At 36.9% G+C, this 24,934-nt stretch overlaps 1 protein-coding gene across 1 annotated transcript in view; it reads right to left on the minus strand.

Annotated features, from left to right (window-relative positions):
- Positions 1-24,934, minus strand: part of PCSK5 (proprotein convertase subtilisin/kexin type 5) — a 626,478-nt gene that overhangs the window by 16,657 nt on the left and 584,887 nt on the right. Inside the window, 6 exon segments of the mRNA XM_074281408.1 lie at positions 2,480-2,657; positions 2,984-3,211; positions 8,490-8,723; positions 9,350-9,567; positions 19,792-19,987; positions 22,824-22,907. Of these exon segments, the coding sequence (XP_074137509.1) occupies positions 2,480-2,657; positions 2,984-3,211; positions 8,490-8,723; positions 9,350-9,567; positions 19,792-19,987; positions 22,824-22,907 (1,138 nt within the window).

The raw sequence follows: 24,934 nt of genomic DNA on the forward strand, positions 1-24,934 counted from the left end.
ACACCAGACATTCATATAGGGATTTAAGGTTTGCTGAGCTCTTTACAAATGATTTCATTTAATCCTCATAACTATGGGATATTACACTGCCCTTCCTCCTCCCCCATTTACAGTTGAGGAAACTGAGGCAGACAGAGCCTAAGTGATTTGACCAGCCTCTCACATCTTAATAAGTATTTGAAACCAGATTTGGCTTCCAGTCTTCCTGCCTCCAGGTTCCCTGCTCTATCATTTAGCTACACAGAATAGGTGTTTAATAACCATTTGCTCATTTCAATACAATTCCATGAACTTTTATTGAATCCTTCCTATGTGTAAGATAGAGGCAGTTGCTCCACAATAGATAGAAAGCCTTAGAGCTAGGAAAAACCTGGGTGCAAATCCTTTCTGGGTTAAGTCATTTAGCCTCTTAGTACTCTAGGAAGCTTAAGACTATAAGTTGCAGAGAAAATGACAACCTGTGTTGATAGAGGGAAATAATTTCCTTATAGAAAATGAAATCTCTGATACAGGTTCTTTCTTGACACTACATGGAAAGCTGATTTGGGGCAGCTAGGAACACACTGTATAAAGTACAGGGCTTGGAGTCAGGGAGATTCATCTTCCCAAATTTGAATCCAGCCTTAGTCACTTACTAGCTACAGGACCTTGGGCAAGCCTGATGGCCTCAGTTTCCTTATTTGTAAAATGAACTGGAGGAGGAAATTGCAAACCAGCAGTATCTTTGCCAAGAAAATTCCATGTGGGGTCATGAAGAATTTGACATAACTAAAAATGACTGAACAATAACATGGACTGAGCAGGGAAATATGAAAAGAAGGTAGCTCCCTAGCCTCTAGGAGCTTAAAATATAATTGTAGGGTGTGAATGGGATAAACTGAGTCAAGACCTCTCATAAAAATGCAGCCCCAACCTATACCCTAATTATAACTTGAAAGGTTGCAATAACAGGTTGTTCTGTAGCCAAAAGCTGCAGGTATTTGCTTATCTTAGCTAAACATATATTTCCCTCCAGTTGCCCCTGCCCCTTTTTGCCACAATTAGCATTATGGCAAAGAGTGTGTCATTGGTTAGTATTCTTTATCTCTGGATAGACTTTATGTAAACCTGGACTTCCAGCCAAGGGGAAAAAAGGTCATAAGATGGTGGGGGCTTCTGTGTTAGAGTCTTTATAATGCTGTTTTGCAGCTTGTACTTTGCATTCTTTACCAACAATGCTATCATTAGGAACTGCCCTTTTTCTGGAGATTGAAATAAATCTTTTTTGCTTTTTACCTTAAGAGTCTCTGATTTTAATTTGGGCAAGGGTCAATGTCCCACACAGGTGAGTGATGCATATAATGTTACATAGAAAAGTTATGATACAAGGTAAAAGGTGATAAAGTAGGAGAGCTAACGTATTCAAGTAAAAAATGAGAGGAAAGATGGATGCCACTGGGGAAACCGTCATAGATGAGATGTCAATTGAGCTGGGATGTGAAGATTTCAGTGGATTCACATGGGGAGGGAGTTCATTCCAGGAACTGTGGTTCAGTTGCTCAATCAAGACCTATTCTTTGCGTTTCTTTTTGGGATTCTTGGCAGACACTGGAGTAGTTTGCCATTTTCTTTTCCCATGGAATAAGACAAATAAGGGTTAAATGGTTTGTACAATATCACACAGCTGGTAAGTGTCTGAGGACAGATTTGAACTCAGATGTTCCTGTCTCCAGCCTCAGCACTCTATCCACTGAGCCATTCAAATACCTCATTCCAGAAATATGGGTGGCCTTTATGATGACTCATAAGTGATAAAAGGCAGGATGAGATTAGGGAAACAATGAATAGTCTTGTTTGCCTGAAACACAGAGTATATTAAAGGGAGTAGAATCAAATGCCAGAAGAATGGAGTCCAATTATGGAAGGTCTTGAATGCCAGGCTTAAGAGTTTGCATGGTACTTTATGAATTTAAAAAAAAAAAAAAAAACTTGGAAAGGAAGTTTGGCAATAAGGTGGTATAGTGGATAGAGTCTTGGAATCAGGAAAACTTGAATTCAAATCTGATCTTAGAAAGTCATTAGCTGCATAATCTTGGAAAAGTCACTTAATTTCTGCCTCAGTTTCCTCAATCATAAAATAGGGATAATAATAGAAATAACCTCCCAACAGAGAACACAGCAGAAGTGATCTCAGAATCATGAAGATGTGTTCAAGATCCATTTCTGACTCACTATCTGTTTGAGCTTGGATAAATCATTTAACCTCTCAATTGATTAAATTTCCCTCTGGGAAATTCTCTTAAGATTATAGTTATAGAGAAGATGTTGACCTGTATTGACAGAATTTCATCTACTCATGAAATCCCAGGTTCAATACCTATCCCCTTAAATTCCAGGCTCAAGAGTTTAAAAGGCATTCTTTGCATCAAATAAACTTGCTGAGGAGGGTTGAAACCAGACAGACTTGAATGCCAAGCTTGAGTTTGTAAGATAATCTTACCCTTCCTCACATTGTAGCATACATTTGTTTTCCAGCCTGAACCAACCAGGGTGACAGGATTGACACTGGGTGCTATGCTTCCCTTCACATGTCTCACAAGAATTATGGCAGGGAGAACAGTGTTGATTCTCTGTATCACTATAGTAGCCATCAGGACATTTTTCAACACAAGTTGTATCTAAAAAAAGGAAAAAAAAGGAATTAGTAGCATTCTTATCATTCACTGATATTATGAAGTGTCTTCTTCCTCCCTCCCTCCCTCCCTCCCTCCCTCCCTCCCTCCCTCCCTTCCTTCCTTCCTTCCTTCCTTCCTTCCTTCCTTCCTTCCTTCCTTCCTTCCTTCCTTCCTTCCTTCCTTCCTTCCTTCCTTCCTTCCTTCCTTCCTTCCTTCCTTCCTTCCTTCCTTCTCTCCCTTCTCTTTTTCCAACTTTTCTTTGTCACTCAGGATTAACCACACCAGATTGAACCTTTTTTCCCTGACTCAGGGAAGATATAGATACTCACTGAGAAGAAGGCTGTTATTGGGGCAGCTGAGGCACTCATCTTCATCAGGTCCCGAACAGTGAAAGCATTTCATGTGACAAGGTTTACAGTTCTGGGTTTTCTCATCCTTGTACTCAGAAGCAGTGCACTCTTTGGTGGTCACACAGGAGTTCAGCCATGTTTTCTTCATGCCTTCTTTACATGAAATGCACCCCCAAGAGGAGCAAGTCTTACAGTTCTCAGGGCAATCTGCAGCAGGACAGGAGGCAAATCTTGCTTATGGTATCACCTAAAGAAATTCCATCTAGTACAATGGAAAGATCATTGGCTTTTGAGGCAGAGGCCTTGGGTTCAAATTCTACCTTTCTCATTACCTTGATATTAAGCAACTTATTTAACTTCTCTTGGCCTCAGTTTCTTCATCTTTAAAATGGAGAATTGGACAAGATGTCCAAAAGTCTCATTCAAGTCTAAATTTGCCATCTTTTCATCCATCGCACTAGCACCATTCACTAAAAAGATGCTGCAACTCAATCCCCAAAGGGGGAGATGTACTCTGCTCAGGCTAGAATATTTCTAGGTTGAGTTCTAAGGCTCTGTAATAGCCCATAAATCACCTGGGACAAAGTGGCAGGGATTGCTGCTTTTGCTGTTACTTTCTTTTTCATCACTTTAAGACTCTTCCCAGGATTAAAGTCTTAGAAATGTGACCTTTCTCCAGGCAGTTTTGATGAAATGGAAAAAAACTTGGTCCTTAACTAAGGGGAGTTGGGTCATCTACAAATTGGCTCTTCCACTAAATACCAGGGCAGCCTTGGTCAGATTTTTGAGTATCATTTTTCTCATCCATAAAATAGACATAATCCTGCCTGTATAACCTATCTTATAGGACTGTTGTGATCATTTTTACTTTGTAAATCCTGAAGCATCACTTAGATGTTATATATTATTACCAATACTATCAAGTACCATGATCAGAGCTAATCATTGTGATTTTAGACAAAATTATTTTATCAGGGGTGAGAGATGATTTGGCTGTATAGGGGCAAAGTGCAGAGTACAGAGAAGCAAATCTGGTGTCAGGAAGACTCATTTTATTAAATTCAAACCAGCCTTAGATAGTTATTAGCTATTTGAGCCTGGCAAGTCACTTAATTCTATTAACTTGTATTTAAGTCTCAAGTAGTCATTGTTTGGGGTCCTGATTGATTCAGTGAACATAAATAGCTATCAGTTGGTTGGTTGTTGTCTTTTGTTCTAGAAGAGGACCAAAATAACATCACTATATTAGAGTCAAATTACAGTGTGTCTGACTGTAGCTGATCAGACTAATTAATATGAGGTTAAAAGGTTTTGCCATGGGTCAGACACAAATAGTCCCTATGACATTTGGGCTGGACTCTCTAGCTTTGTGCATCTTGCTTTTCTTCTGAGCTAATTCAATTATGCTTTGCTCATAGATCTGAATATGATGTATGAAGTTCTGGGTATGAAGGATCTGGGTTCAAATCCCAGCTTTTTCAATGTTTACCTTTGTGATGAAAAGCAGGCAGGTAAGCATTAAACATTTATTAATCATTTACTATATTGTAGGCATTATGCCAAGAGCTACAGATGCAAACAAAAAGATAATTCCTGCTCAAGAAGAGCTTCTATTCTTATGGGGTAGGAGAAGACAATATGTAAATAGGGTAATGTGTCTAATTAGAGGGTTGGTGAAATCCAAGAATGTTGGGAACACAGCAAGGAGGGGAATAAAGTATGTCACTAGGGCAACTGGGTGGCAAAGTGAATAGAATATAGGGCTTAGAGCCAGGAAGACTCATCTTTCTGAGTTCAAAACCATACTCAGACAGTTACTAGCTTTGTGACTCTGGGCAAGTCCTGTTTGCCTCAGTTTCCTCATCTGTTAAAAATGATCTGGAGACAGAAATGACAAATCGAAAATCACTCTAGAACCTGCCAAAGAAAACACAAATGGGGTCCCAAAGAGTCAGTAGTTACTGAAAAACAACTGAACAACAATAACAAAGATCAGTCCCCAAAATGGAGGCATCAGAAGGAATATACCAATGAAAAAAATGGGGCTGACATGGCAGAAAACATTTCAGGGTCTGAAACATCAGGTGATGAAGATAATTACTTAACCACACTGACTTTCACTTTAACTATAAACCGAAAAAGTTGGATTGGATAAGCTAGAAATGTATGCTCTTTTGAATCTGTGGTCTAGAGAGCTTAGTCTCTCTAGACCACATTCTATTTTCTCTTTTGTCTGAAGGGTTCATTTTCCAGATGAGGAAAATGAGGTGCAGAGAAACTCTTTATAACCTATTTGGGTTTTCTTGGCAAAGATATTAGAGTGGTTTGCCATTTCCTTTTCCATCTCATTGTATAGATAGAACTGACACACAGGTCACACATCTAGTAGGGATCCTAGGTCAGATTTGAACTCAGGTCCTCTGGACCCCATCCCTGGCACTATATCCACTGTATCTATTTGAAATTAGAATTATGTAAAACATGGTCATTGGTTCGAGCCCAGTCAAAATATGCAGTACAAATTTGGCTGGTTCATTATTTGCACTAATTAGCACCTGACTCTGTCTTTCATCATTTACAGAAAATTTATAGATGGTAACATCTAGATTAGCACTTGTCAATCCAAATTGTATTACAGAAGGTAAAGGGTTGGGGTAGCTCGGAAGGTAGTGGAATAAGCATTATATTTTCAGTCAGAAGACCCAAATTCAAATCCTGATTCTGTTATTACCTATGTAATCTTGGAAAAATCTCTCCAATTTTTTGAGCCTCATTTTTATCATCTTTAGGATTTGGATCAGATAATCTCCAAGGTCCCTTCTACTTCTACATGGAAAAAGCATTTATTAAGTGCTTACTGATGGTGTCATGTGAAGAAGTTTGGGAGAGCAATGATGAGGTACAAAGATTGTGAAAACTCATAATAAGGCATTCTCTCCCTGCTGAAAAGTGCCTTTATTAATGAGTAAAGGTCATGGACAAAATCTAAATATGATTTTGTGCTATGCTTTGGGAAAAAGTGATTTTTATAGATAGAAGGAAAGGAGGAGAAGCCCGGAGAGATCTGGAGATGTTTTGAAGGAATTCAGGAACTATTAGGGGGATGCTTGAAGAATAAAAATGGAGAGGAATGGGGGAAAATGCTTGAGTGATAAGAACAAAATCAGGGGGAAGTTGGAAAGAACACCTGAGAGACAAAATTGGGAAGAGTTGGGGAGATAGTCTCAGAATAGATTAAGGAATTTCAGTTTTAGTTGGAGGATAACCTGGCTTGAGTTCCCATCGCTTATTATGTGCCAAGGAATGTCATCTCATTTGATCCTCAGAACAATGCTGTGAGGTAGATGGTATTACTATGCCAGTTTTTTACTGTTAAGAAAACTGAGGCAAACAGAAATTAGTTGATTTGCTCATGGTAATCCAGCTAGCAAGTGTGTGATTCGATTTCATCTGCCTGATTCTAGGACTAGCACAATGCTACCAAGATACCTAATCCTGTAAAATACCTAAATTTTATACCAAGGACTTTTTGGCCAAAGCAGGCATACCCTTGTGGTTTCAAAAGTACAACAGGTCAATGAAATAAAATATATCAGATCAGAGATAAGAGATGAGAAAAGAGATTTACAGCTTTTCAAAGAATATTTGGTATTTTTAATGGCCAAATCTCAAGCTCAGAAAGCCACCCTTTTGGAGGGAGGAGGAAAAAGGAATTTGATGAAGAATTAGAGAAAATACATAAGAAAGTGAAAAGAGTAAGAAGAAAAGCTTGATGACAGTGATTGATTTGGACTTCGAAGTTTCTTAGAATTCTTTTAGTCAAATTCTTTCATTTTACATACAAGACCACTGAGACATTAAATATCTTTCCCAAGATTACACAGATTATAAGTAGAACTCAGGTCTTCTGATTCCAGATTCATCACTCTTCTAGCCATACCATGCATCCTCTATCTTAGCTCTGCTGAAAAGTTTAAGATTAGGGAATCTTCCTACCAGGAATTTGGTGAAAAGCTCACCATGATCCACAATCTGAATGGGGAGGAATTGGGAGATGAGGCTAGGAGAAGGTACATGTGACCAATCCTGAAAAATGTGGGATGTTAGAACTTTGTGAAAAGGATCATGGAAACCAAGATTGCATTGTTCATGACCTCCAGAGAGAAGTGATAATACCTGCCAATTTTAGGGAACAGGGAAGAAGAGCCGAATTCTACAAACAATTCCATGGCAAAAGTATACAAGGAAGATTACCATAAGTTCATTACAGAGACCGCTGGGTGGTGCAGTGGATAGAGTGCTGGGCTTAGGGTCAGAAAGATCTGAGTTCAAATGTGGTTTCAAACACTTACAAGCTGTTAAGTCACTTAACTTCTGCTGGTCTGTATTTTTAATCATAATATGCAGAAATATTATAATTCAGACTTGCCAGGATTGTTGAGGGATCAAATGAGATAATATTTGTAAAGTAATTAGCACAGTGCTTGACATATAATGTGTTAATAAATGTTTTCCTTCCTTCTTTTCTTTCCTTCCTTCCCTTTTTTTCTTTTTCCTTCCCTTCCTATGTTCCTTCCTTTTTTCTTTTTCCTTTCCCTCTGTTCCTTTCTTCTTTTCTTGTATCTATTTCTTTCTTCTTTATTCTCTCCCTTCTTTCATTCCTTACCATCTCTTTCCCCCTCCCTCCTTTCTTTCTTCTCTTCTTTCTTCTGTTCCTTCCCTTTTCTCTCTCCCTCTATTCCTGTCTTCTTTCCCTCCTTCTCTTCCTTTCTTCTTTCTTTTCTCTCTCTCTCTTCTTTTCTCCCTCTTTCCTCTCTTCCTTCTTCCCTCCCTTCCTTTTTGTCTTCCCACTTCCTTTCTCTCCTCCTTTCCATCCTTCCTTCCCTCATTCTTTTTTATCTCCTTCCTTTCTTCCTTTGTCAGTTTGAAGTCTAGAAAAAGTCACTTTTGGTAAAATAATAATAATAATGATAACATAATAATAATGATAACAATTCCAATTCAAATTCTATGATTCTTGGGAATTATGAAGTCATTGCTCTAGAGTTGGGAAGGACCCCAGTGATCTCTTGTCTAATGCCCTCATTTCACCTTGAGGAAACTGAGGTTTAATGAGGTAAAACAATTTGCCTGAGGTCACATTGATTGCAAGGAATAGAGTCTGGATTTGAATCCAGGTCTTGTGACTCCAAAGTCAGTGCTCTTGCCAAAGTCAAGGACTTTTTTTTCACAAAACAGGGCAAGAAAGTAGAAAAAACCTATTTCTTTTTCTATCAGCAACATTGATCAACTTGATCACCTCCATAATATTGCCTAGGATCAACCAAATTTAATATGTTCCAGACCTATGTTTTATAGATGTGCAAGTACTCCCACTCAGCCCCTTCTGACACATCAATAACCTAGCTAAAAAGGTAGCTTTCCATTCTTTTCTCCCTCGACACTTCACCCAGCCCAATCCATCATGGTTCCCTATAGTCTTTACCTTTACAGCTTTTAGAAGCCTTTTCATAGTAAGTCCCATCCGGGCATGCATCCAGACACTGTCCATTATGTAATACCAAGGAATCATGGCAGACTTTACAGTCAACATCATCTGGGCCATTGCACTCTAAACAGCTCTCACTGCAAGGGGAACACTTGGAAAAATCTTCATAAAATCCAGGGGGACAGTCTCGAAGGCACATTTCATCATGCAAGAGGAAAGGAAAAATGCATTCTAAATCAAAAAAGAGAACAACCAGTTACAGAAATAGGAAATACATTAAATTTCCAGAGACATATTCTTTCTCCCTAATACAGCATAGACTCCATGAAGGCAATACTATATTTCCCCTCTTTGTATCCCCAGTTCCTAGAATGTTGTTTGGAACATAGCAGGCACTTTCTATATGCTTCTTGAATTGAATTGAATTATATACCTTGGGAATACTGAATAATAAAATGTTTATTTAATAGCTTGGGATCTTCTAGACAGGATCAAAGCCCTTTTCTCTAGATACACAAAGGTCTGTTTAAGTTTGAATCAGAGAAGGAACCACCTGGTTTAGGCATCTAATCCTATGTGTCAAATCCCTCATAGTTCAGATGTGATTCTATTTGTTTAATGGGAATAGAGTCCATAGTTTTCTTTGGATTGAGAGACAGGCTGACAAGATAAGGAATTCCTCAATTCTATATTCAATACCTTTCTTCAGCTGACTGATAACACTGAAAGGGTCAAGTCATCATTGGGAAACGTGACACTCACAGCTCTTTCTGGGTACAAGAATCATTTGCTGTTCCCTTGCCTCTCCTAGAGAGAGGTCCAAAGCATCAACTTTTTCTTCTATCTCTCCAACATACCTTCACAAGTTTTTTCATGTATGCACTTTTGACACATCTCTGGACAACGTTTGCAAGTTCCATCCACAGCAATATGCTTCTCAGGGCAGGATTTCTGACACATGCCTTGGGCCAAGACCAGGTCCTTTTTACATGAATGGCAATTGGTGGCATTTCCTTCACATGTTTTACAAACGAAGTCACAGGCTTTACAAGTGCCATTTTCTGCATAAAATCCCCTATAAAAGGAAGAAAAGAAGTGGATGATTGGGGGGAAGGGGCATGACTTACCATGTGCTATATAAGCTAGAAATAGAGATAGTGTAATACTTTGAAAAAAATCTATATTTTTGCTAGAATAAGGACTCTCACTACACTGCTGGAAATGGCAAACTTTGGGCAATTTGGTAGAGTACATTAGCTGGCAATTTTTGCATCTAGGGTAAATATATTAAATGTACCTCTGAATGCTATTGATGAGGTGGGGTGGTGAGGCAGCAGTTCCTCAGAGAGCTTGCCTTGGGATGAAGCCATCAGTGTGCCGTCTACTAACTTTCAATCCCCATCCCTGATTCTTTTGGTCTAGATCTATGATTTTATTGGTGTAATAAAATTCCCTTCCCAACACAGATCTGCCATTCTTCTATGACTTGTAGAGACTTTTTTGAGGGCACTCAAAGGTTGTCACTTATTTAACATCATGCACTGAGTAAATGTCAAAGACAAGAATTGAATCTAGGTTTTCTTCTGCTTCATTCATTGTGCCATGTAGATAGCTTCCTATTTTCATTATATTTTCACTATTTACTTTTGCTAATGAAATGCTAAGCTGTACTGATGAAGGTTAGTAGAAGTCTCTAAATTTCAACAATCTTCCTGAAACAATCTTCTTTGCCTTAGTACTTGCTTTGCTTTAGTAGATAGTAGATAGATTAATGAATTTATCACCCCATGCCAATCCATCTGGTGATGACTTTTTCCAAATAGGGTTACACTAGAAATCTTTCTTGTTTCAAAGAATTGACCAGAAATCCCATTCAGTTAGCAGAACCTCTCAGGTTACCTTCCTTTCAGAATAATGACACAACAGAGTAGGACTATAGTGGAGGTATGATATATATAATTAGCATTAAAAATGGAAAAAAAAAAACCACATGTATTGACAATACAAATTACAGTAAATATTTGATAAAATATAAAAATTCCTGGGGACAAGAGAACTATTTTCTTTTTAAAAAATGCCATCTTTATCTTTTACATGTTCAGTGCCCAGCGCAGTGCCCACATAATATAGGCACTTAATAAATGCTTGTTGCTTGGTTAACTATTTGGTGTAATAAAGAGAAGAGATGAAAAGAGCAGAACAAAGAGCATGTTTTATTATAACAAGATTTAGTTTTCTGGGATATGAGTCATGTTTATTTGTATCTATGGTATATACTTTCTCTTTCAGCTCCTTTTCCCTCCTCTTTGGTATTACCTTAATTTAGTATAATTAAGTAATTTATCAAAATAAAAATTTAATACACAAATAGCATGGATCTATATATGGTTAATATATTAGAAAGTAGAAATTTTTCTCTAAATTCTACTCATGAATTTCTTTTTAAAAAAAATTCAGTTTAATATTTAATTTTCTTCTATAATTATAGGATCATAGATTCAGAACTAAAAGTATTTAGAGCACATCTAATCTAATTCCTTCATTTTATATATGGGGAAACCTGTCCAAGAAAGTTATGTGAGTGACATAGCTTTCCATTCTGCACCTGCTACTTTGCCTACTTTCAACTCTAAGGAACAAATTATTCTTCCCAGTTTAAACTCATCATTTCTTATCTCTTCAGCATTGCAAACTCAAGCCTTGATTGAAGCTACCTTCTTCAGTCTCAGCTTCCTTTTGATTGGAGGGCTTGGCAAACTCCTCCAAATGCTTTCCTATATAGAAGGTAGAAACTAGATGGTTCTCCCTTTACTTTCCTGTCGCTTTTATACGTTGTTTACTTCAATTAGATTCTAAGTTCCTTGAGGGGAAATAATCTTTCTTTTTATTAATTGTATCCTAAATTCTGACAGCTAGGTGGCATTTCAGAAAAGAGTACCAAGTTTGGAGTACTTATCCAGACTTATCCTCCTAAGTTCAAATACATTCTCAGATATATACTAGATGTATGAGCTTGGGCAAGTCACTTAAACCCTGTTTGCCTCAATTTTCTCATCTGCAAAATGATGTGGTCAAGGAAATGGCAACCTATTCCAACATCTTTGCAAAGAAAACCCCAAATGGAATTATGAAGAGTTGGACAAGACTGAAAAATGACTTAACAATGAATTTAGGTATTTGGAATTAAAAATAAAATCTATAAATAGAACATATGCTCTCCAATACAGAGGTTAAAATCTAGTTCAATATACAGTTTTACCAAACAATCATCCCAATCTAGTTTTCTAATCTAATCTAATCTAATCTAAAGTTTTGGGGATTCTAGTGTTAATAGAGTTCTCAGAGGAATAGGAGAGGAATAGGAAGGTAAGGAGAGATGATATCCTGGTTTTTGTTGCAACCTTGGTTAGATATGTAAGAAGGATTAGGAAGAACCAGTACATAATCTGAAATAGTATTTAGTTCTATAAATATTTACCAAATGTCCACTATTTAAAAGGTACCTTACTAAGCACTTGAAATGTAAAGTAAAAACTGTAACGTGCTCTCCTGGCAGTTACAATTACTAGTCTGTCCTAGACCCACCAGAGTACCTTTGACCACTGTCCTCTGCAGTGTGAACTCTACCTGGCTCGCCTCCTCTGAGGCCTTCTAAGGTCTCTGGCCACAATCTCTTGAATCTATAGCTTAATAACTGGTAGCGCACTCAAGAACAACCACGTGTAATCTTAAAAGCCTTTATTATACCTACTCACATAATGCCCTGAGTGAACACCTGGTCAGAAGACCCATGTGTTCACTACCAAAACCCTTACCTCTTTTGGCTATCCATCTTGGCTTGGCCATCCAGGCTAGGAAGGTGAAGAACGCCAGGTTAAAGAGAGCGATTGCTGCCTGAAGTGGGCTTACATAGGGCCTGTGAGGTCACACACACAGCCAATCAGCGAGAGAGTCACCCATTACGAAGCTATCTCAATATGGCCAGGATCCCGCCCAAGGGCAGTCCTAATATCCACAGAAATTACTTCCGGACCACTCAATCTCCCGATTTGCTGTGGCACCCATTTAAAGGCCCCTTACAAAAAACAAATAAACAAACTACATATATATATATATATATATATATATATATATATATATATATATATATATGCATATAATTCTTGTTCTCTGGAAAATTTGTGTTCTAAAAAGCCATTCCCACTGTTTTTCATTCATATTCTTTTCTGAATCTGGCTCAGATACAGTTCCTTCTCCAAAATAACAAAAGTCCTTTCAGATAGCAAAGCTTGCTTCTCAGTGCCAACAGAATAAACTTCTCTTTGCCATTCAAACTTTTTGGGTTCATGAATTCTTTTTACATTGGATCTGTGCCTCCAACCAAAGAAGGGGATACCTACAACTCTTTGCACTGCCACTAGAACAGCATCAGGGTCACAAAGAGTTGGATAGGACTGAACAACTCCAATACCCATTGTGATTGTCTTGCTCTTATTGTGAGGGGAGGGAGCAGTATTGAAATTGTTCTGTTGCACACATTGTGTTTTACCTTGGGTGCTAAACTAAATTACATTTAAACATTTTTTTTCTGCATTTACTTTATTCACTAATGTGAAGCATTAACCAAGATTTCTTTGAACAAAACTTCTTCCCCAGAAGAATGTACTTCTTTCCAAAGTCAAGTGCTATCCACAATTCTTGGCTTTCAACCCTTTGCTGATTCGTGCCATGGTGGTTCATAGGTCCTATTCCTAGAGTCTTGCCACTATTGCCTCCTTTCCATGACCCATCTTCCCCAATCCCATTCAGGCATAAGAAAAAGGCTCTCTAGGATAAAACAGCTACTCTCCCAGTGCAGCTGCACTCATGTCCTCTGAACTGCTATGTCCCTCCATCAACTGACTTTTTATTTTGATGAAAATATTCCTAGTTACAGTTCAGGAAGAAACTCTTTCATATGAAACTAGATGAACAAAGCCATTCATAAACTGTGGAAACAAGTTTACATTCTCTACCTGAATTTAACATTATAGTTTAAAGCATAGGACAGCAAATTACATTGGTGCTGGTTTTCTCTGGAACCTTGAATTAAGAATGGTTTCTACATTTAGCTCTCAGGCATACAAAAGCTGGTTGGAGCTGATTCACATAAGAAGCTCAGGAGAAAGAAAATAAAGAAATTAAAAGAAAAAACAAGGCTAGCCAAGGGGAAACAAAGTGGTAGGAAAGTTTTGAAAGTTACATGTTGAATTTATTGCAAACGTTAAAAGAAATGCAAGTTTCAAGTAATAGTGATTCACAATTTCCTTTTTTTTCCTTTTTATTTTATTTTTTTTTCTGATGAAGCAATTGGGGTAAACTAACTTGCCCAGGGTCACACAGTTAGAAAATATTCATCTAATTGCCCTGATTCATAGCTTCCTAAATAGTTCTCTTGTATTCTGCAATATATGAGTAAATGGGTTGCTTCTATTTGGTGTTTGTAAAGTTTAGAATACATTTTTAGATGGAAAAAATAAAAGAACGCAGTCTCCCAAATATTTTGTTATTGTTATTGAGTCATTTTAGCCATATCAATGTATAAGGCACTGTACTTGGCTCTAAGTATAAAAAGACAAAATGAAAAGAGTTATTGCTCTCAAATAACCTACATTCTATTAATCACTCATGTTGTTGCTTAGTTATCTGTGACTCTTTGTGACCCCATTTGGGATTTTCTTGACAAAGCTACTGGAGTGGTTTGCCATTTCCTTTGTTAGCTCATTTTACTATGGGGAAACTGAGGCAAGCAGGGTTAAATGACTTGCCCAGAATCACATAGCTGGTAAACTTCTGAAGCCACATTTGAACTTAGGTTTTCCTGACTCCAGGCCTGGTTCTCTATCCACTGCACCATGCAGATGTCTCTCAATTATTTACTATTACTATTTAGCTGTTACAGTGTTTATTTCAAACCTACAAAAAAATCAGGGAGCCATTTTATTCAACTTCACATTTACTGGATGTGTTACCTTTTTTTTTTTTTTTTTTTGGGGGGGGGGGTCACTTATAATTATTGGATTTTAGCCAATCTATTGAGATTTTCCCAAGTCAGTTGGAATTCTCAAGGTGCCAGATTGCTTTTATATCAGATTGGCTTTATGCAAAGCAGTAAGGATTCTTACCCTAAGGACCTATTTAATCAGATTGGTTTTCAAAGGTGGACTTGATCTTGATATTAAGTGATTAGTTACTGGGCAGGGAGGTCAAAACAGCCTCATTACTGGAAGAACAGGGTGGAGATGGAAAAAGGAGAGGCTGAGGCCACAATTTAAGATAAAGAAATCATAGCCAGGGCAAGTCATAGATTTCAGCAAGGGAGGACAGGAATGAGAGATTTGGCTGATTCTGGAAGAAACTGAAGTGAATAGTGTGTGTTCTTGCCAAAACCCTGTTTATGATCATATCTAATTCAAAGATAAAACATCATCAACTTAAGTTCAGGAAAGAAGCCACCCAGAAAGTAAGATAGGAGAGTGTTTGTTGTTCATAATAGTATTGAGCTAAAGGAAGCATTTCTATATAACACTGATCCAGTCATGTATTTTTTTCCTATTTTCTATGTGAGTCTAAGGAATTTACTTTTTTTCCTCCAAAGTGAAATGAGAGAAAAATAATAGAGACACTAATTTATTTATAGAGTCAGTTTTCCCCATATGGGGAAAATTCTCATAATTAATTATGAAAAGGAATTATTATTTGGTCCCTGACTTTTTCCTTAGGTCAAACCAATTTTGCAAAAATGGGATCTTTGCTTTAAACAGGTCATCTAATCCTCAACTTCAAGCTATTTGAAGTACTTGAAGAAAAGTATTGAGTATCTTTTTTCAAGAACCCAAAGCATGACTGCCATGACTGAAGGGAGAAAAGAGTTCCCTCTGGTGGGAAGATGGGTTAAAAACAATAAGGGATACAGCTAAAATGTAAACTGTCCACAGGCTGTTATTCCCATCTTGTCCTAGAATTTGTAGTTATCAAACTACTTTGTTCTCTTTCACCTAGCTCTGGGAAAGACATCAAGCATAGTTTGGTTACTCCAAAGGCTACTAGCCATTTATTGTTTGGGCGTCTAGCTATGTTACAGGGTTGTTCTGACTCTCATCTTGGAAATAAGAAGGGATACTAGGAAAGATAGGTGGCATAAGTAGATAGAATAGAGGATTCAGAATCAGCTAGATTGAATGCAAATGAATTGTGTAAATGGTTTAAGGAATAAGTGTGACTCCAAAGAAAATATATGAGAAGATCTCTCCCCTCTCTTTGTAGAGGTGAGTGATCTACTTTTGAGGTAAATTACATAAAATTTCATATTTTTAATGTATTGATTGCTTTTGCTGAAAAATTTGCTTATTCCTGTTTTCTTTAAAAAAATTATTATGAGGGATGCCCTTCTGGAATGGGGAAGAGGGAAGGATACAGAAGAAATTTAGGTGATTTAAGAATAAACTAATCTATACAAAATCTTTTTTTGTTTTTTAAATGAGGAAGAAAAAAATAGCTCTGGTTTAGTATAAAATATTCAAGAGATGGCTCCCTTAAGTAATATAAGAAAGAATCAGCTGAGTTCAATATCAGTTCAGGATGGCCCAGCTCAGGGAAAGACTTCTAGAGTTAAATAGGGAAAGTATATCTTCTACCAGAAGATTTATTCCAAGAGGTAAAATTAGAAGGGAGATTCTAGAAAGTGCTAAGAATCTTAGTAGTTCATGTTTATCTGAATGTTCAATGTTCTTTGGCCTGGGAGCCTGAGATTTTAGCAGAACTAGGGAGAGTATGATTCCCAGGACAAGAAATACAGGATTAACCAATGAAAAAAGGAGAAATATAGGACTAACCAATGAAAGAAGAAAAATGCTAAGAAAGATAAAGCCTAACTAGTCTCTAAGTAGGAGGCTTAAAAGATGGATTTTTAAAAGTTTCTTATTTGCAGGGGGAAAAAGATTAAAATTAGAAAGAATTTTTTGCTTTTTCTTCTTTTTTTCTATCCTAGATTGCACCTTTTAGAAACTACTCTGTATTTCATTGGGGCAGTTAGGTGGTCCAATGGATAAAGCCTGAGTTTAGAATCAGGGTGATTCATCTTCCTGAATTCAAATCTAGTTTCAGATACTTACTAGTTATAAATCACTTAACCCTATTCTTCTTCTATGAAGAATATATGTTCCATATGTTCTTCATAGAAGAAATGGAAATGGCAGACCATTCCATTATCTTTGCCAAGAAAACTCTAAAATGAGGCCATGGAGTATTGGGTATGACTGAATAACAACAATTTACTTCCTTGTAATTAATTTTTAAATTGAAAATCTAAAGATGAATTTTATTTTTGTTTCCTAGAAATGAGGGTAGGAAAAAAAATGGGAATCCTGTATCTACTACTGTAACAAGTCTAGGATAGAATAAGACAGGTTGAAGACAGGATTGCAATATTGGCCAAAAGAAAAACATTAGAAAACCAAAATGATGGGGCAATAGCCCCTTTAAGATTCCTTTGCTGATTTCCAGCTTCCTTTGGGACTGATCTTTGATTTCAAGATCTGGTCAAGCTAGTTTTGGGCTTGTACCCAGCCCCCACTGGATCTGAGATGGCTTGGATTTTCTCAACCCCTAACTATCTGCTCAGGTTTCCCCAAAACAGTTTCTTCCTTATCTGAAAGGCATGCCAAAAATTTGGCACTGCCCTAGGCTCCTTGAAGCAAATAAAAGAGCCTAGGTGGAATCATCCCTGGGCAGAGAGTTGAAACATGCCAGCAATATGCCTAGCATCACAGACTCTCTATCCCGCCACCTCTGGCTGGTGTATGTCTTCCTCTATCTAATGCCTTTTATTAACCAGACTTTAACCTTGCTTTCAAACCCTGCAATAAACCTCTTTTTGTCAATCTAGGTTTTCGGGCCTGTAAATTCATTTACAGGGGACTCTCACTGCCACTAGACCTGATTTAACTTTGTATCCTTGTGCCAAATCCTAAGGGGGTTGCAGGGGAGCTCCGTGTGACTCCCTGTACCCCAATCCTGCCAGTAGACCTCAATCCTATTGAGGTATTTACCTCATCATTTGGTTCCCTGTTACCTCATCATAAGGATTAACCTGTGGGAGGTAATCTGAACCTCAGAAATGCTTCAATTTTTAAAGGGTTTGAAGTCACAGAACTGCTTATTACTCCCACATTTTTTGTCAGACAACTTGGCATTAGGTCCAGGGATAGTCAATGAATTGTGGATATGGTAGGACTTGGGGCCAAAATAACAGTATTTCATTCCAAAGAGGAAATCCTTATTAGCAGGAAGTGGCCTTTCTAAGTCATAAATTGGGTGAATTCACTGCTGAGGTTAAAGGATGAAGGGACATTATTGGAAAAGGCAAAAAGGCCAAACCAATGCCTCCTTATGAGTTTATTTACAAATTTAGAAACAATTGATGATTTTTTAGTGTTTACTTTTTCTGAGACCTAAACTGAACTATGCTTCGCAGATATTAAATGCATAATGATGCAGTTAAATAAGAGCTGAACGTGGGTCCAGGGAAATTGGATTCAAGTCCTGTTTCAGATATTAGTTATGTGACTAGGGCCAAGTCACTACATTTCTTAGAGCCTCAGTTTCCCCATCTGAAAAGTAGAGATAATAATACATGAACCAACCCCATCACAGGGTTGTAGTGAGGAAATTAGAAAAAAATGTTAAAATGTGATACAAGGGTGAGTTGTTAAAAATAACAAAGATATAGGAGTCAAGGAGACTTATACACTAGCTATGTGATATAGGCAAGTTGCTTAACTTTTCAGTGCTTGAGGCATCATAGAGTAGGCACTGATGTGCAATTGTGGTGGAAAACTAATCTTTAAATCTTGCCTGAGATACTTACAGACTGTGTGATCTTGGGTAAGGCATTTAACATTTCAATGACTTAGGCTAGTGGTGTCAAACTCAAATAAAAATGGGAGCCACTGAACTGTAAAAAAGGATTTCTGTAGGTTTCATATTGACTTAAAAAAAATCACATGTTGACATTATGTATATGATATAGTATTTTTCTTTATTTTTGTTAACTATTTCCCAATTACATTTTAATTTGGTTGGTGCCCATTAGTACATTTGGTGCATGTTCAATACCTCCATGTGATGTCTCCACAAGATTATATATTGGAGAGCAGTTGTAAATCTCCACTTGCAGAGGTGAGCCTTACTGAGAACTCCCTTCATTGATGAAAGAAAAAAGCTAGTTAAAATACAAAAAACAAATTTCTATCCCTCCAGGTATAGTCATCTCTTATACTCATTGTGTTGAACTCCTCCAGGAGTTCTTCCTCATTTAATAATAATAATAATAATAATAATAATAATAATAATAATAATAATAATAATAATAATAATAACTCACTTTGATAATGTGCTCTAGGGTTTATAAAGCATTGGCCCGAGGTTGGGACTTGCCTGACTATTTTATAACTCTGGTTGGCGATGGAGAAAAAATGCTGAAGATGTTTGAATGAAACTTTAATTCAAAGTGAAAAATGCCCAAGTTTCTAAGAAATATACCATCATATTGTCTATGATGTATTTGGATGTCTGTGTGACCACAATGTACCCAGCAGTGATGATGTGAGTGGTCTTTGCAAGAGAGAGAGAGAAGCTTTGAAGAAGGTATTTCCCAGGAAGAAGCTTAAATGAATTTTAAAAGGAGGATGTGGGAAGACAGACAATCAGAGAGAGAGAAACACACAGAGAGATATACATATAGACAATCAGATAGAGACATGCACACAGACACAGAGATATAGACACATAGAGACAGAGACAGAAACAGAGATACTGAGAAAGACACAAAGATATGCAGAGAGACAGACACATACAAAAAGACAGACAGAGAGAAGGACAAAGAAAGTGACAGATACACACACAGCAAAAAGACAGAAAGAGACAGGGACAAAGAAAAACACAGAAGGCACAGATTGAGAAAGAGACACAGTGAGGGACAGAGAGACAAACAGAGGGACAGAGTGACAGAGGCACATAGAGAGAGATAAAGAAAACAAAGAGAGTGACAGACACACACGTAGAAAAACAGAGACAGAGACAGAGACACATACAGAGAGATTCAAATTGAGAGAGACAGAAAGAGGGATAGAGAGATAGACAGAGACACTGAGAGATACACAGACAGAGAGAGACACAAAGAGATGCAGACTGAGAAAGAGATATAGAGAAGGACAGAGAGAGGGGAAGGAAGAAGGAAGAGAGAGAGATATGTACTTACTCAGGGCAATGTGTGTAGCACCTGCCATGATGCAGGTAGAGTGGGTGGTCTGGCTGAGAAAGACACTTGATACAATTGTTAGTTGTAGAGCAATATTCACAATCCTCCATGCATTTCTCACATCTCCCACTCTTCTCCGATGACCAGGTTCCTTGGGGACAGGAAGGGATGCAGGACTGAGAGAAAAGATATGTTCCTAGAAATATACCAAAGGGAAAATGTAAAAACACTGGAGTCATATTAGTCATGTATCTCTCTTTCTAAATCAGGAGTTCTTAACCTAGGGCCCAGGAACTTAAACTTATTTTTTATCCTTTCTTGTTTGTCATTTAATAAAAAAGAGCAATTGATGTTATAAATCAAGACACAGTCCTAAGAGTTTCATTGTAACAAATTATTTTCCATGGACAATATAAAAGTTACCAATGTTCAGTATGGAACATGACAACCTGATCACAGTAACTATTGATGTAACTTTGTTCAATATTTATTACTATCAAGTGAACCATCAAGAAGAGCCTAAATTTATCTCCATGCATCTTCTATCTATTTGTTCTATTTCATCTCTCTGGGGCCAAAAAGTAAAAATCTAAATCTTCTTCCTATGAAAAATCTTCAAAAACTTTCAGACAGCTATTGTATCCCTTCTGACCTTCTTTTTTGCAAGCTAAGCACTCCCAATGTGGGGTAGTTAGATAGTACAGTATATAGAGTGCTGGGCCTGTAGTCAGGAAAATTGAGTGAAAAATTTTGCCTTACACACATTAAAACTTTTAAAAGGTGTATTTTGATATGTTGATTTTCTTGGTAGTCCTATGTGTTTTATTTTATGCATTTAAAACATTATTCTAAGAAGTTGTTCATAGGCTTCAATAGAGACTGCCAATGGATGGAGAATTCTTCCTTTAAAAGTAATATATTTATCTATTCAAAAATGTGGGAGACAGAACAATGTCTTTCAACTTTCTGTGAATTTTCATGGACTTAGGATGATGCTGTCTTGGATACACCAAAATATTTAACAAAGAGGCTCATTTCTACCAACTTGACCCAAACTGCTGGAAGCCTGTGTCCAGAAGAGTTCTGCCCCATCCAGTCATTGTGGTCTGGATTGTGAGCATTGGATTGTGGGAGTGAAAAGAACATATAAATAAAAGTAGGAAAGCAACTAAGTGGGAAGTCATTCAAAGACATAATCTTATTTAAGACTAGCTCCATGCTCAAACTTCGGATTTATTTTCTTCTTGACTTTTACCAAAAGAGCACTAAGCTAAACCAGTCCCATGAAGACTAGAGTGGGGCTTTCATCAATGCTTAAATTAATACCTTTATCAAGCCCTAGGAAAGTATTTCTTTCTTTCTTACTTTTCTTTGGCAAGGCAATTGGAGCTCAGGGTCATGAAGGTAGGAAATATTAAATTTTTGGGATTGCATTTGAACTCAGGTCTTCCTGAGTGCAGGACTAGTGCTCTATTCACTATGCTATCTAGCTACCTCATGGGAAAGTATTTCAAGAGCTACTATGGCAAGAACTGAGGGAGGGAAAGATGAAGATCGACAACTCACAGAACAATATCCATTTATCCAAAACCCCAGGTATCCCCTTGCCAACTCCCCTGACACAGGTGTATTTTCTGAACCAGAGGCCAAGGATTAAGTTTAAAGATTTATCTCTTTAAACTCTGAAAATTCCACTCACTTCATTGGTTAGTGTTTTTCATGGCTCATTTTATCAAGGCCATACTTTACTCTACATCCTCCCTATAGTTAAGTTGCACAGTGGAAAGCATGCTGGGCCTGGAAACAAGAAGACATGAGTTCAAGTTCAAACACTAGCTGTAGAACTCTGAGCAAGTCTTTTAACTTCTGCTGCCTAGGTTTCTTAATCTTAAAATGGCTATAATATTAATATCTATCTTTCAGGATTATTACGAAAATAAAGAATTAATATTTATAAAGTGTTTAGCAGAATGACTGGTACAAGTAAGAACTTAATAAATACTTATTCCTTTTCTCTTCTCATTCCTCAATATTTGCTTTCTATCACTGAAAAGTATTACCCCATCCTCTAATTTCCTTGTACCCTTTTGGCCCCTGGAATCATAAAATGGAATTATTTAGTTCTTTTTTTTTTTATTTTGCTGAGGTAATTGGGGTTAAGTGACTTGCCCAGGGTCACACAGCTAGGAAAAGTTAAAGGTCTGAGGTCACATTTGAACTCAGGTCCTCCTGACTTCAGGCAGGTGCTCTTATCCACTGTGCCATGTAGCTGCTTCCTTCCAGTTAGTTCTAACAACCCCTGGCAAAGTGGAGAGGGAAGAGAGGGCAAAGATTTTCATGTCAGGGATTTTGAAAGGAAACAATGAGAGAAGGGAGAGCTGGAGTTTACAAACCTATCAGTCTATGAGATGACTTCTAAATGGACAAGCCAAGGAGTATGAACTGGCATTTTTATTTTAAGGAATGCTGAGAGAACCAAGCCATGCCCAGAAGAATAAACTATTAATTTTTAATTTTACAGAAGAAGAAGTAGACTAGACACATAGAATGATTTTTCTAAAGCCACAATATTTAGTGGCATAGCCTAGAATTTATTTCCTATCTACTTAGTTAGCTGCTCAACAGCTAGTTGAATCAGTCATAGAATCATTAAAGTGGGTGAGGAGAAAAATTGGATTATTTAAGAGGTGCCAGTTTAGGAAAACAGCTTTCAATAGTGGAAAGAGCTCTGGATTAAGAATTAAAAGATCTGGTTTTGATTCCTGACTACTAGCAATACTGGGAAAGTTGTAGCAGATTTGTAGCAAATACTTCCTAAGGGTAGCAAATACTTCCCAAGGTCCCTTTTATGATTTAAAATCCTTAAGATGATATGATTTTAAGTTTTTAGGGCTCTGGTTCAAAAACCTACATAAGCATTTTAAAGCCCAAAATGGAGGTATTTGAATATTATAAGATTTTGACTTCCTGGAACAATGCAAACTACAGGAATTGTCTTCTGCTGTCAAACTCTTTTCAAAGGCATGACTAACCTTTATGACAGGAAGTGCACAGAGTGGCTGATCCATTACAGGTTTTACAAGAAGGATCACAAAGTTGATGTTTTTGCAAGTTACCTATAAGAAGGGCAGGGGAAAAATAAATTAATTAATCTCTTATGAGTATAATTATAGATTTTTTTTTTCATCATTATGCCAATTTCAAACAGGTTTTAATTCTCCTGGAAAAAAAAGATCACATTTCAATTTATTTACAGTACATGTTCACTTTTCTCCCTCTATTCCCTCATTCTGGCATTTGGGATAGGAATAGAAACAGGAATTAAATCTATCATTTCTTCAATTTATTATTATTTTTTGATTAATAAGCATTTATATTCTCTCAGTTAAAATTTTAAAATTCCATCTCCCCAAATTAAAAAAAAAACATTTCTAACATATACCAATCAAACAAAACAAATTCTCACATTGGTTATGTTATATGTATGTGTATGTATATTTCTGCATATATATAATCCGTATATATTATTGCTACATAATGTATCAATAGAAAATATATATGTATGTGTATATATGTGTATGAGTATGGGTATGAATGTATACATATATACATGTATGTGTATTTAGGTATATATGCCTACATATGTGTATATATACACACATATCTCTATCTACCTATCTAATTGGTGTACTGAATGTATAACCTCTCTGGATCCTCTAAAATGATGGCTGGTCATTGTATTAAAGAGAGATTTCAATGGAATGGGTAACCTTCAAATGAAAAAGACCTCTATTGATGCAAGTTGGCACCTTTTTGATAAATAATAGTCTTGGATATTTGCCTATGATTGAATGCTGATTGGTTAAGGAACTTGTCTAGGGTCAAAGAAATAGTATATGTTAAAAGTAGGATTTGAATCCAGTTTTTTTTACTCTAAGGTATTCAGTGAACAGTGAATCAGGATAATCCTGTGTTCAAATCTTGCCTCAAATATTTAGCTGTGGAACCCCTGACAAGTTGTTTCATCTCTTATAGCCTCAATTTCCTCAATTGTAAAATGGGGGTATAATAATAGTACTTATCTCACAAGATTATTGTGAGAATCAAATGAGATAACATGTATAAAGCTATGTGGATATTAAAGAACTCTATAAATGATAGTTACTATTGCTGTTCCTTTGGTTGTTGCTATGTCACAGGTATATATAAAGTCCAGAATTATATAGAAGCTCTAAGGTGATTTTCAAATTTCCCTTGTACTCAGTCTTTGTTCCAGATTTGAATGCTTTGATTATGAATTTCCCCTACTCTAGTCCATCATCCATTTTACTATCAGCATGATCTTCAGGTTCTATCATGGCATCCTCCTAGTCAATAAACTCCAGTGCTTCCTACTATCTCCAGGATCAAATATAGTCTTCTATTTCATAAATTGACTCCTTCCTACCTTTCCAATCTTCTTTTATGTTATCCCCTTTCCCTTGACTCCTACACACATATTGATTCAAATCCAGTGATACAAGACCCTCTGGTTCAGCTCTGAGAATGTTCTCTGGCTGCCATCCACACCTGGAATACTCTCCTTCTTCATCTCTGTCTATTGGTTTACATGGCTTCATTTAAACCCCAAATAACCAGTCCCTCCCTTCTATAGAGAGCCTTTTCTGACCTCCCTTAATACTAGTGCTATCCTTCTATTAATTATTTTCTTTTCATACTATATATAGTTTGCTTGTATGTAGCTGTCGGAATTAGATAAGAAGGTTGGTGCTAAAGGGAATTTGTTGAACTTTGACTTTGGAGATGATACTTTCAGTATCTTTCCCAAAAGATGATGAATTCCTTGAGAACATTGTCTGTCTTGTCTTTCTTTACATCCTCAACTTTTAGCACTGTTCTTGGCACACAGTAGGCACTTAATAAATGTTTATTGACTTACTGACTACTGCATTTACATGAGCTATTCAGTAGTAGTTTCAGAAAAGATACCTTTAAATATTCTTATTTAGTTCCTTTCAATTAAGTCCTGAAAAAGTTTTTTTGGGAATAAGAATGGACCTACCGATCAAAATTGTGTCATGGATCTGAGTCTTATCCATTTTATCTCTTAGGGCCTTTCACACAATGTACAGTTTTTCAAAAA

Source organism: Sminthopsis crassicaudata, chromosome 1 (genome assembly GCF_048593235.1).
Source record: "Sminthopsis crassicaudata isolate SCR6 chromosome 1, ASM4859323v1, whole genome shotgun sequence".
In the NCBI taxonomy this organism is placed as follows: Eukaryota; Metazoa; Chordata; class Mammalia; order Dasyuromorphia; family Dasyuridae; genus Sminthopsis; species Sminthopsis crassicaudata.